Below are 12,789 nucleotides of genomic sequence, written 5' to 3' on the forward strand. Positions count from 1 at the left end.
TTGAGATGCCCCCCCTTTATATAGATGGGGGGTGTGATATTTATTTGGGCTGAACCCTTGTAGGCTTTGTTTGGGTTAGGCCCAATAAGCTTGTACCTATATTTTTCTGGCTCTCACAATTGCCCCAAAACTTTCATTGCCTGCGGTAGAAGGAATGAGAGTTTTTTCTTGCCAAGTTAGGCCGTTCAAATAGCTGTTAGGTTTTTGATAAAGAACACTTTGGATAAATGAATAAAATGTATGAATGAATGACTGCATGTATGCTTGAATGTATACTTGAATATATGTATAAATGTACGTATGTCTTGAATGTATGTATAAATGTATATATGTCGATCATAGGATGAGGGGGGGTGAGCTAAAACCCAGAAAAGAATACAAACAAATCATAATAATGGGCCACGGTATTGTTATCCTCGGGCAAGGGCTGTAGGCCGCGGTATTATGACCCCCGGGCATGGGTGTAGGCCGCGGTATTATAACCCCCGGGCATGGGTGTAGGCCGCGGTATTATAACCCCGGGCAAGGGTGTAATATATTGTCGAGTGCAAAGATTGCTTCCAAATATGGACTTTCTTGCCGAGCTAGAAATATTTCTATATGCCAAGCACGGAAATAATTGCCTGAACCAAATAAGACAGATTAAATAAAGTAGATATATCAGCCAAAAAATGGACCACGGTATTATTACCCTCGGGTGAGGGTGTAGGCCGCGGTATTCTAACCTCCAGGTGTAGGTGTAGGCCGCAGTATTTTAACCTCCGGGCGTAGGTATAGGCCGCGATATTCTAACCACCGGGCATGGGTGTAGGCCGCGGTATTCTAACCCCCAGGCATGGGTGTAGGCCTTTGCTGATGGTGCTCCATGCTGAGTGCGAAGATTACGTTGTACTCGGAGACTTTTACTGACTTTAAGTGGCGACCGAGTGCCAATATGGCAAGGACTTTGAATAATGCATCCTGTAGCGAATAAGGTGGACGTTTTAATCACCAATAATGTTGCTCCGCTTATATGGAATTGCCAAGTAGATATTGGGCCAACTATTTAATTGCCGAGTTGCTCGGTTTGCATTTAGTCCAAGGTAGACTTGCCCCATTGTTTTAGAATGACAGGTGTTAGTCGGAAGGAATGCAGATTCCCATTGCCTTATGTTGCAGGGAAAATTCGGATTTGGTAAAATGACGGCGAACAACAATATGCGAACTGTTGACTGCCAAATATGAATTGCCGACTGTCGAGTGTGTAATGTATTGCCCCAAAACTGGCGTTCGTTTGGGGCAGTGTGAAAAGGAGCGGGAGTGTGTAACTCAAGTAAATGTTATAATGTTTGTACCAAGCTGGCCGAGTATGCATGCATATCAAAGGTGCCGAGATGATATTGCCGAGTAAATTTGATACACTGCCGAGTAACTAGTGTCAAAACATCGGTGTCTTTCATATATAATGTGATTTTGCCGAAAAGTTGGTCAGCTACACTTGGGTCGGTGATTGTGCTGATCTTTTGGTCGGCGATTTTTCTTGGCTTCGCGGTGTGTCATGTACTGGAGCTGGATTTGCTAAAAACTTGGTTGGCAATGGTTGCCAATTTATTGAAGTTAAGATTCTTATGGAAGTTGAGATTCTTGTCCAACGTATATTTGCCCAATTACTTTTGAATAAGATTGCTTATTTTGAAGGAATAAAATTGACTTGGGCCAAAATTGCCGAGTAGGCCGATAACAATTTGAAATGGATTCCGTGCCCCTGTTCGGTGCTGTGGCGAAATCAGAATGAAGTCGAGACAAAGTAGGGTGCTTAGTGATATGCGAAGTGAGCCATTGCGCTCAATTTTTTTAATAAATTATGTAATAATTTTTTTTTGAGCTGAATTTGCAAATTCTGACTGTACGGATGGACCTGAAATGTGTCAGATAGTTGGAAAGGACTATTAGATCGCTGTGATCAAACTCCTGAGGGCGTAATTATAGCCAAAATGGATTTAACGGCTTAGATCACCAGGGTGTAACGCAACCGCGATGCACATGATTATTTCTTCACATATTGCTGGATCGTCTTCTCCAGCAAAAGAATTCATTTTTTGGGCAAACTTTGAGCGGCCCGTACGGCTTCGTTTGAGCTCCGATTTTGATGCGGTTTGTTGCATTGGACTCGTCTCAATGAGTACTTTACATTGGTATGGGCAAAACTTGAGTTTGACAGCTTCAAAAATTTCAGTTGTCGGAAAATGTGAGTCGTATCGCAATTTTTGGCATACTTTGGTTACTTCTTGATTTCTCGGGTTGGTGGGTTTGGACTCTTTGAGCCGATATGAATCCTGTGGTATGTTTAGATGTGGATTTCGGCAAACCGAGATGATAGTTCTATGTCGAGATATTAGTGTCGAGTAAGTCACAAAGTTGCCGAATATTGTTGTGGAATAATATTAATGTCAAAGAATGTGTCGAATAAGAAATGTTGCGAGCCGAATAACATAGATAACGGAGCGGGATTGTCCGATGCTGACGTATGGGCAGCTGAGTAATTTTGTACGAGGTATGGCACCACGGAGCAACTTTGTCGCTTTGCTGGGAAATTTGCTATGAATCTCGACACTGGCGAAGTGCACATGCAATGGCTTAAATGCCGAATAACTCTTGTCGAAATGATTTGGTCGCCTTGTCTTCTTTGTCTTCGCCGAGAGCTTGGTTGGCAATGATCACTCATTAGCTCTTTGCTTATGCCGAAAATATTTCTTTATACTTTGGTATCTTTATTTTGGCAACGTGGTCGATTGGCTATTTGATGTTGCCGAATAATTTAATTAGAGTGCTAGCGCCGAACTTCGAAGGCAGAGATGAACTGGCAAGTTGATGGGCCCATGGTGATGCCGAGTAAATAATATTGCGAAGTGAGATTGAAACGAGTCAGTCATTTGTTAGGCAATGTAACATTAGATCGCCATTGTCCCATTTCGGTGACTGATTAGTTGCCGAATTGGAGTTTGAAGGAGATGCATAAAGGTTGAATATTATTATTTGTGGGGACAGAGTTGTAATCACTTCGTGTGGCATCAACATTTAGCCGAGCTACATGCGTTTAAGCAACCTCTGATTTACCGACATCCTTTCTTGGGTGGTTTGTCAAGAACACTCTGGAGAGAGGAGTTGATTATCTATCTAAACTTACTCAGTTGAGATGGGTGCAAAGTGATTGCCAAACTGATGAAGTTGGGATGACGTCGGCCGAGTCGATTGATCTTGACGTCGAGCAGATAATACCATCATTTTTAGAAAACTCGATGTCGAGGTGACGAAAATTCGAGTTTGGTTTGAAGTATGGGTCGGCCCTTATAATTCCGTCAGCGCCGAACTTGTTGCATTCAACGAAGTGGAGGGGCCTAATCTTGGTGGGTAATTTCTTGGTGCTTTACTTTGCCAAAAACCTTGCTAATAGATGAAATAAAGACCAATTGTAATCATGAGGTGCACGTTGCCTTTAAGCCGTGGTATGGAGATGGCAGCGTTGTCAAGCAGATAGGATGCGTAAGTGCCAGTTTTACGTGCGTTTGGCAGTGCGTGTTCGGTGTTGTCTTCTCGGCATTGTTGTTCAAAAGGGCGTCATACAAAGGGACAGGTAATTGGAACGGCTGGTGAACGCAAAATGGTTTAGTACAAAGATCCATGTGTGGTCATGCTAAGTAGCCTTCTGCAAGGTTCACCACGGCTAGACTGGATTGAAGAGATGCCGAGTTGTGTTGCAACGATGGGCAACTTGGGGAGTGTAGTGATACCGAGAAAGATGGAAGAGCTGCCGAACATGGTTTGCTAAACAACGTTTGCTGGAATACTTGTGATTCTAGTGTCAACCCAACTGTCGGCCAGACTTCTTTATGCATGTAACTTGTTCAATTTTGCCGAGATTTTGGTCGACATCAAAATGAGTCGTTCATGACAAATGAATTCTTATGTATATATATATATATAGAGAGAGAGAGATTGCCTCAGACTAGCACAAATTATGAACTAAAAACCTTAAAAATTGTTTTATAATAACTCATGGCCCTGTTTATGTTAGTTTCGTCTAGAGAAAGAAAAAGTGAAAAAGTGAAGACCAATTTTGTTTTTAACATAGGTACACAGCTATGTTAACAATCAACTGCAAGGTAAGTGTTGAGAAACAAAGAATAAACAGATAAATGGTACACTACATATGAATTTGGCTGAGCAATCCCATTTGTAATGCCGACAAAATGTTGTCACCAAGAAAAGTATGAAATCCATTTTTACAGAGAATGAAAATGTAAAAGCAGATCCACATAATATGTGCCGACTACTCTTCTCATAATGTCGAGATAGATATTAAACAAATGTTTGGACCAAATCTATAAGCATAAATTCAGAAATGAGATTTAGAATAACAAGAGAGTTGACAAACAACGCAATAAAGAGTTGCTGTTGCTGCGTTGGTTGATAGACAAGCCAAATAAAGTGTCGAATTAAATGAGCCTTTCAGTTTTAACAGTTTACTCCGATCTCATTTTGATCCCACTGAGAAGATAGTGGTGTCGAATATCTTGATTAATAAACTTTTAGAGAGAGAAAGTAAAGACCCAACTGTGGATTCCATAAAAATTGCTAGTATACACATATGTATATCTCAAGAATTAATTATAAAATAAACTCCTTTGAGGCAAAAACTAAATAAACAATCCTAGGGTGGGTTTGACTAAGCAACCCTTTTGATAATACCGAAAAGAAGCTCCCACAAACATAATCTGAAACCCATTTTTAGAGAGAGAAAATGAAGATGCAAAAGTAAATCCATGAGCACTATTTTATTATAACACTTTTAATCAAGATTTACCGTGAAAAAAGAAAAGAGATTCCATGGAGTTTGTCAGTACACACAGATATATGTATACAATTCAAGAATCGATTTTACAGTAATTTTATGATAAGTTTCATCAGAGAGAAAATTCAAAGCTTGGCTGTGGCTCGTGATAACCATCAAAGTGTTGTAGAGTGTTTACTTACAGTAACATGTCTGTTGTGATCTTCGTTAATCTCATCCAGTCTTTCCCACAGACGGCGCCAATTGTGAGACCATGAAATATCCTCCCACATGGATTGTAGAGGCCCAACGAAGAGATGAACTTGGTCCTAGTATACCTGCAAAGACGAGCATGATCGGCGCCACCTAACCGGGGTAGCCAGCCAGAGGCACTCCGATGGTGAAGTCAGTCCTCTGTTAAGCAGAATGAAAGTCTAGAAAGAGTAGAGTGATTGGTGTGTAGTGTAGGGAAAGAGAACATATCTTCCACTTGGGATGCCCCCCCTCACTTTATATAGATGGGGGGTGTGATATTTATTTAGGCTGGACCCTTGTAGGCTTTGTTTGGGTTAGGCCCAATAAGCTTGTACCTATATTTTTCTGGCTCCCACAAATAACAACCCCAAAATTTATAGTTTTCAAATTACAATTCTAATAAAACTTAAAACTTAGTCTCGGTACATAAAAAAAATAAAACAACTATGAAAGAAAACTAGAGAAAACTAGGAAACAAAGGAAATGGTTCATGGAATTTGGGGACTTTTCAAGCTAATCAAGGCTGAATGTTACCTTGCAAGGCCTCGGTGTTTCCTTTCTTTTCTTCAGTACCTGGCATAAAACGCCAGGGCAACGAGAATGCCAATGAGCGACGAGTTCAATAATATACTACAACCCGAAAATACCCACCCCGAGAATAATACTCACAATTAATGAATAATGCGTAGTAACAGAATAACAGGTAGTATTTAATATGCATAACAGGAATGCCAACAGTTAAAATAATAACAATAGATGGATAAATAAAAAAATAAATATAAAAAAAGGCAAACGGAAACAGTAATTCATCATAAGGAAAATGCACACTTTTCTTTTTTTAAATTCATATAGATTTAGTTTATCAGATAAATTTAAGTAACTCCCCACGGAGCACTATTTTCACTCAATCGCTAAGCAATGGCCATGAGCAATTCTGACACCCTCTGGGTCAAATATTCAAATGTTACTTGTTGTAACTACCAATGATGCCCACGCACCAAGGTTACGTACCCGAGTCGTGACATCACGGTTTGCCCCAAGGGAACGGTTTACGTTGTGACACTAGCACTACTAACCTTATATCGCCTACACCGATAAGAGCCAAAATACCTTCCCACGCCATGTTAGGGTTCGCAACTCACTGGCGCAAGCTTCTAAACCGGGCTCAACCCATCACTTTTAAATTTTTAATGTATCATCGGTTCAATTTCGTGTTTCTTTACTTCGTCGAATTTACATTTTTTTTTTAATTTGAATGTGCGAGTTTTAGCTTGATAACCACAGTGATATAATGTTTATATAGCACAACACAATCATATATGGCAACCAAAATAAATGTGATAGAATGTCTTAGGAATCATCACAAAATTTCTTAAGAATTAACACACTTCTTTTTTCAGCACTGTATGGTCAGACAAAAAAATATGAAACTCATACCAAAAAAAGTTCAACCATTATAATATTTTAATTGGTACTAGTTCATCGAGTTAGAAAAATATTTCGAGAAGAATACCAGGACTAAAAACGATTTTAAAATAGAGAAATAATTTTTGGAAGAAAACTGGTTTTCTGGGACAGTGAGTTACATTAACCTCCAGCACAAGTGTTCTGTTTTCGAAAAATAAAAAGGGGCCTCAAACAGTGTCAAAAAGAGGCATGGTCAGAACTTTTTGCTAAATTTTTGAGTTTAGAACATATTTCCAGGAGAGTGTGAAGGCTGAAAACCAGTCAAGGATGGTCAAATAATTTTTATAAGAAAACTGGACAGATTCTGTCACATTTTGAAAAAATTGGCGTTTCTCTCTCAATACGTAGTAAAAAATTATGAAACAAGCGGTGTTTGAAAGGTAACTTAAAAATATAACTTTTCCAATTTAAATCATTTGAAAATTCGTTCTGTGGAATAAACAGTGACCTGGTAAAGTCAGCATTGCTGTTGTCTCCAAACAGCAATGAAGTTAAAAATATATTCAGGCCATGAAACGTTGTCAAATAATTTTCTTCGACATTCTAGCACCATGAAAACATGTTAAACTAACTCTAGTAGTTTCAGATTTTATGAAAGTGTTCTCATGAGTTTATTTAGGGCTTATTCAAAACGGACTAAAAATCTGTTTTGCTGGAAGTTCATTAGTTTGCGAAAGACATACTTTGTATTCACCATGAATCACAAGCAAGACTAAAAAAATGTTTCTTACTATTATTCTCATGTGAAACTCTAATATTTCACATTTACTTTCATTAGTGATAATAGAAAATAATATTTATAAAGAGTAAACACAAATTCATAAGCATGCAAGATTGATTCAACAATGGAGAATATTTGATCACATAAAGAGCAAAATCATTAGCTAAATCACGTAATCCATACTTGTAAGAAGGACAGAAATCACATAATTATAAGATTGTCATTCTATCCAAATGTAACATGCATTGAGCATTGGTATATTATCAATACACACTCTTGCATATTTTAATGTATAGATTTAGTAAAGAAAAATATCTAAGAGAGGATAGGGGTTGAGTATTTTACCTCAATGAAGTAAAAAAAAAAAATCCCAAGTGTTGAGCCTTTCTTCCTATCTCTTCTCTCCTTTCCCTCTTGCTTTCTGTCCATCTCTTTCTCTTTGTTTTGCTCAATTACATATGTGTGTAATGAGGCCGAATAGTGCTTCTAATTATAGGAGTTTGAGGGCCTAATTTATTATTATTATTATTTTATTTTTACTTTACTTCTCTTTTTTGCTTAGGAACTATCTGTTGGAAAAAAGGTTAATATAGGCATATTTTGGGCCGACTTTGAGCCCAAAATTTAGTGGGCCCCGAACGTCTTTTGGGATGGGTCCGAAGAGGTGAAGTGTTCCTTGCCACGTGGCAAGTCACACGGTGAAGAGGTTCGTCAAAACCATTTATGAGTGAATGGAAACATGACGTCGTTTTCGGGTTTGTGAAATAGGAAATTTAAGGAAGTAAATGTAGGTATCTTTGGAAAGGGTTGTCCCACATTGAAACTTTGAGAGAGTTTATTTGTGTATATAAGCTCTGGCCTACAACACTTGAGTTGGGCCCCAAGGGGCACCCTAAGTTTGTAGAAGGGAAGAGTTATGGAAAATGTGAACCTTAGCCCAAACCACCACACACGTGTGAGCTGCCGCCGCCGTCCGTCTGGCCAAGCCGAGCCGTGCCGGGCGCGGGTGTGGGTTGTGGGTCGGGTCGGTTCTTGTATTAATTTTTTGGACAAAATTCATTTGAATCTTTTTTAAATTTTTTGCAGAAATTTAATTTAAATTTGAATTCAAATTGTTTGTCCAAAATTTGTGCCTCTTCTATATTCCACTACAGATTTCGAACAGGTTTTTTAACTGCCAATCTATTATATTATTCAGACAGATTCACTATTAAATCTGCCCAGGCAAATTCAAACAGTGGGATACAGCAGTTCTGGGCAGTTAGATAACTGCTACAGTTTGGACATCTGTTCAATACAAATCGCACATGTTCACTTCTTTTGTGTACCTGTTTGGGTTTATATATTGGAGACTTGTTCCTACAGATTGTGGTTAATAATAATACATCCAAAAATCTGTCCAGAGGTCTGTTGAAATTCAGACAGATTCAAGATCTGTCCAGTTTTCATTTTCAATTTGTCCTAAAACAGTGTCATATCTGTTTGGCGGTTTACATACCTGTTGGGACAGAATTGATTGCCTATAAGTTCAGACCATTGCCAACAGTCTTGGGCACCGAATATCAGTTTGAAAATCCCATCTTTTGCTGTCCAACTTTGTTTTGTTTTGCATTATTCTACATTTTAGTTTTAGAATAAATTTCAGAGAGTTAGAACACATGTTTGGTTCGCCGAACAAATTTGTTTGAAGTGTTTCTACAAATTTGTGAAGATCATTGTATCCTGGGAGATAGACGCCACTCAACTATAAGCACCGTAGCAGGGCGAATCTGTCTTAAGAACAGAATGTCACACACTCAACTTGGTCTTTGAATTTTTTAATTCAGTTTGATAAATAAATTCGGTACGTTATTTATTTATTTGTTTGACTTTGTTTTGAATTTATTTTATTTACACAGAAGATTGTTCCAACACTATCATCTAAGCTTAGATGATAGCTTACAGTTTGCTGCATGCCGTAGCTGCCTTAATCAAAGGCTTGGAATTGCCATCTATGCATGTAGGCATGGAGTGTGGCAGCAAGCAAAGGCATGCATTGGCATGCTTGGGCCAAATTTCTCTGCCCAACATAAATTTTGATTTTATTTATTTATTTATTGTTTATTTATTTATTTATTTACAGAAAGATAAATAATTTTATTTAAAGGAATCTAATATTGGTGTTAACCATGATGTTATTAAATTATAATTCGATAATTTAATAATCACTGTTAACTGACTTAATATTATTATTAATCAAACTAATTAGTTATCTAAACATTCAGGTTCTCACAACATATCCCCCTTAAATAATTTTGTCCTCGAAATTTTCACGCGTACCTTTATCTTCAAACAACTGAGGGTAATTGGCTCGTATTGCATCATCTCTTTCCCAAGTAGACTCCTCCACTCCTCGATGTTGCCACAACACCTGCACCAAGTGGATTACTTTGCCTCTTAAGTTCTTTTCTCGTTGATCCATAATCTTTATAGGACTTTCCTCAAAGCTTGCATCTTGATTGAGATCAATCTCTCCCCAGTTGATAATATGGGAAGGGTGTGGCTCATATTTTCGTAACATTGAGATGTGAAAAACATTGTGCTCCGCTGCGAGCTGTGGTGGTAATGCTACACAGTATGCCACCTCTCCTACCTTGCTCAAAATTTCAAAGGGTCCCACATAACGAGGTGCAAGTTTTCTTTTCTTTCCAAATCATGTAGTACCTCGACGAGGTCGAACTTTGAGAAAAACATGATCCCCTACCTTAAACGTTAAGGGTCGTCTCCTTTGATCCGCATAGCTCTTTTGTCGACTTTGGGCTGTGGTTAGTCGTTGTTTGATCAGTTTTATCTTCTCAATATTCTCCTGAACCAGGTTTGGTCCTAACAAGGTTGCTTCTCTTACTTCAGTCCAACAGACTGGTGATCGACAAGGCCGTCCATAAAGTGCTTCATACGGTGCCAATCCAATACCGGCTTGGAAGCTATTGTTGTAAGCGAACTCAACGAGAGGTAGGTGTCTCTCCCAACTTCCCTTAAAATCCATAACGCAAGCTCGAAGCATATCCTCCAAGGTTTGTATCGTTCTTTTAGACTACCCATCGGTTTGTGGGTGAAATGCCATGCTAAAGCATAGGTTTGTTCCCATTGCCTTTTGCAAGCTCTGCCAAAATTGAGAAGTGAATCGAAGATCACGATCAGACATGATGCTAATTGGTACTCCGTGTAATCTAATCACTTCTTTGATGAACAATCTACTGAGTGAATCTAACGTATCTGATGACTCGACAGTTAAGAATCAGGCTATCTTAGTTAGTCGATCTACCACTACCCACACGCCGTCATGTTGCTATGGTGACTGAGGCAAATCCGTCACGAAATCCGTGGTTATGTGCTCTCATTTCCACTCCGGGATTGGTAAAGGTTGAACTGTTCTTGCCAGTCTTTGATGTTCAGCCTTTACTTATTGGCATGTCAGGCACTAAGACATAAACTTCGCTACATCCTTTTTCATTCCACCCTACCAATATTGGTGTTTTAAGTCTTGGTACATCTTAGTACCTCCCGGATGTGCTGCGAATGCTGGATGGTGGAATTCCTTGAGTACCTTTTCCCTTAGTGAGTTGTCGCTTGGTATGAACGTTCGACCTTGATATTTCAAACTCCCATCAGTGTGAATTTCCCAACCAGGCATGGTTTCATTAGATTCCATTCGTGCCTTGATGAATGCTACCTCCTGATTGTACTTTTGTGATTCTAATATCTCGCTCAAGATTTTAGGCGTAGCAATCTGAGCACCAATGTAAGCCTTTTCATCTTGAACCTCCATTTGTATCCCAAATTCATTAAGCGTTCTAACCATACTCCATTCCTTAAGTGCTAAACTAGCAACAATCCCTCTATTCTTGCGGCTTAGCGTATCTGCCACCACATTAGCCTTGTCGGGATGATAGAAAAGGGTAAATTCATAATCCTCTAGATACTCTATCCAACGTCTCTGACGCATGTTCAGGTCCCTTTGGGTGAACAAATACTTCAAGCTTTTGTGATCGGTGAATATCTCAAACTTTTCACCATACAAGTAGTGTCTCCAAATCTTGAGTGCGTGAACTATAGCTGCCAACTCCAAGTCATGAGTGGGATAATTTTTCTCATGGTTCTTTAATTGCCTTGATCCATACGCCACCACCTTGCCATTTTGCATCAATACGCACCCCAGACCTTCTTTGGAAGCATCACAATACACATTGTACCCAATGTCAAGTACTATGAGAATAGGGGCACTCGTCAATCTTTTCTTGAGTTCTTGGAATGAATTTTCACAAGACTCGTTCCATTCAAACTTTACCCCTTTTTGAGTCAAATGTGTCATTGGTTTGGCTAATTTTGAGAAGTCTTGAATGAATCTTCGATAGTAACCTACCAATCCTAAGAAACTACGAATCGCGAATGTGTTCTTAGGTTGCTTCCATTCTGTCACTGCTTTTACTTTAGTTGGGTCTACTGATATTCCATTTTCAGACACTATGTGACCCAAAAACTTTACTTCCTCCATCCAGAACTCGCATTTACTAGCCTTAGCATACAGCTGGTTCTCTCTCAAAGTTTGAAGTACTACTCTCAAGTGTTGCTCATGGTCTCCTTCAGACTTGGAAAACACCAAAATATCATCTATGAAAACTACCACAAATTGATCTAAGTAAGGCGTGAATATTTTATTCATTAAGCTTATGAACACTCCTGGTGCATTGGTTAGGCCGAATGGCATCACTACGAATTCATAGTGGCCGTAACGAGTTCGAAATGCAGTCTTAAGAATATCTTCTTCCCGAACACGCAACTGGTGATACCCAGACCTGAGGTCTATCTTTGAGAAATATTTTGCCCCTCTAAGTTGATCGAAAAGGTTATCAATCCTAGGTAGCGGATATCGATTCTTAATGGTAACTCTATTAAGTTGTCGGTAATCAATGCACAACCTAAGTGTCCCATCTTTCTTCTTGGCAAATAAGGCTGGTGCTCCCCACGGTGATGTGCTTGGCCTTATAAATTCCTTGTCCACTAATTCTTGCAACTGTGTCTTAAGCTCTCTCAATTCAGCTAGTGCCATACGATGTGGTGCCATTGAGATCGGTGATGTACCAGGTTGTAATTCAATGGTAAAGTCTATTGCTCGCTATGGGGGTAGTCCTGGTAATTCCTCTAGGAATACATCAGCATACTCGTACACCACATGAGGTAGCCCTAGTTCCATACGATCTTTATCTTCCAGAACTAACCTGGCTAGCCATCCAGCCAGGTGATCGTGCCACTTTGATTTTTGAAGTATCGATGATAAAGAATCTTGTCTATCTCCCTTAAATTGGAATCGCGTTCCGTCCTAAGAGTAAGCAGTCACCGTCTTTCGATAACAATTAATGGTGGCTCTATGGGCTGATAACCAATCCATTCCTAAGATAACGTCAAAGTCTGACATTTCCATGACTCGTAGGTCACACGTTAAACGTAAATTGGAGACTCCTAGTTCACATGATTTGCATACGAGATCTACTCGAGT

The 12,789-nt window shown here is 39.2% G+C and overlaps 1 protein-coding gene across 1 annotated transcript; it reads right to left on the minus strand.

The window, feature by feature from the left end:
* Positions 1-9,537: 9,537 nt before the first annotated feature.
* LOC145791225 (uncharacterized) lies at positions 9,538-10,278 on the minus strand. Its single transcript, XM_082871548.1, has 2 exons — positions 9,997-10,278; positions 9,538-9,885 (listed from the first exon to the last, which is right to left on the minus strand). The coding sequence occupies exons 1-2, from the start codon at positions 10,276-10,278 to the stop codon at positions 9,538-9,540; spliced, it is 630 nt and encodes a 209-aa protein (XP_082727674.1).
* Positions 10,279-12,789: the final 2,511 nt, after the last annotated feature.

The sequence above is a fragment of the Camellia sinensis genome, chromosome 5 (genome assembly GCF_055761805.1).
Source record: "Camellia sinensis isolate YWXY chromosome 5, ASM5576180v1, whole genome shotgun sequence".
NCBI classification, from domain to species: domain Eukaryota; kingdom Viridiplantae; phylum Streptophyta; class Magnoliopsida; order Ericales; family Theaceae; genus Camellia; species Camellia sinensis.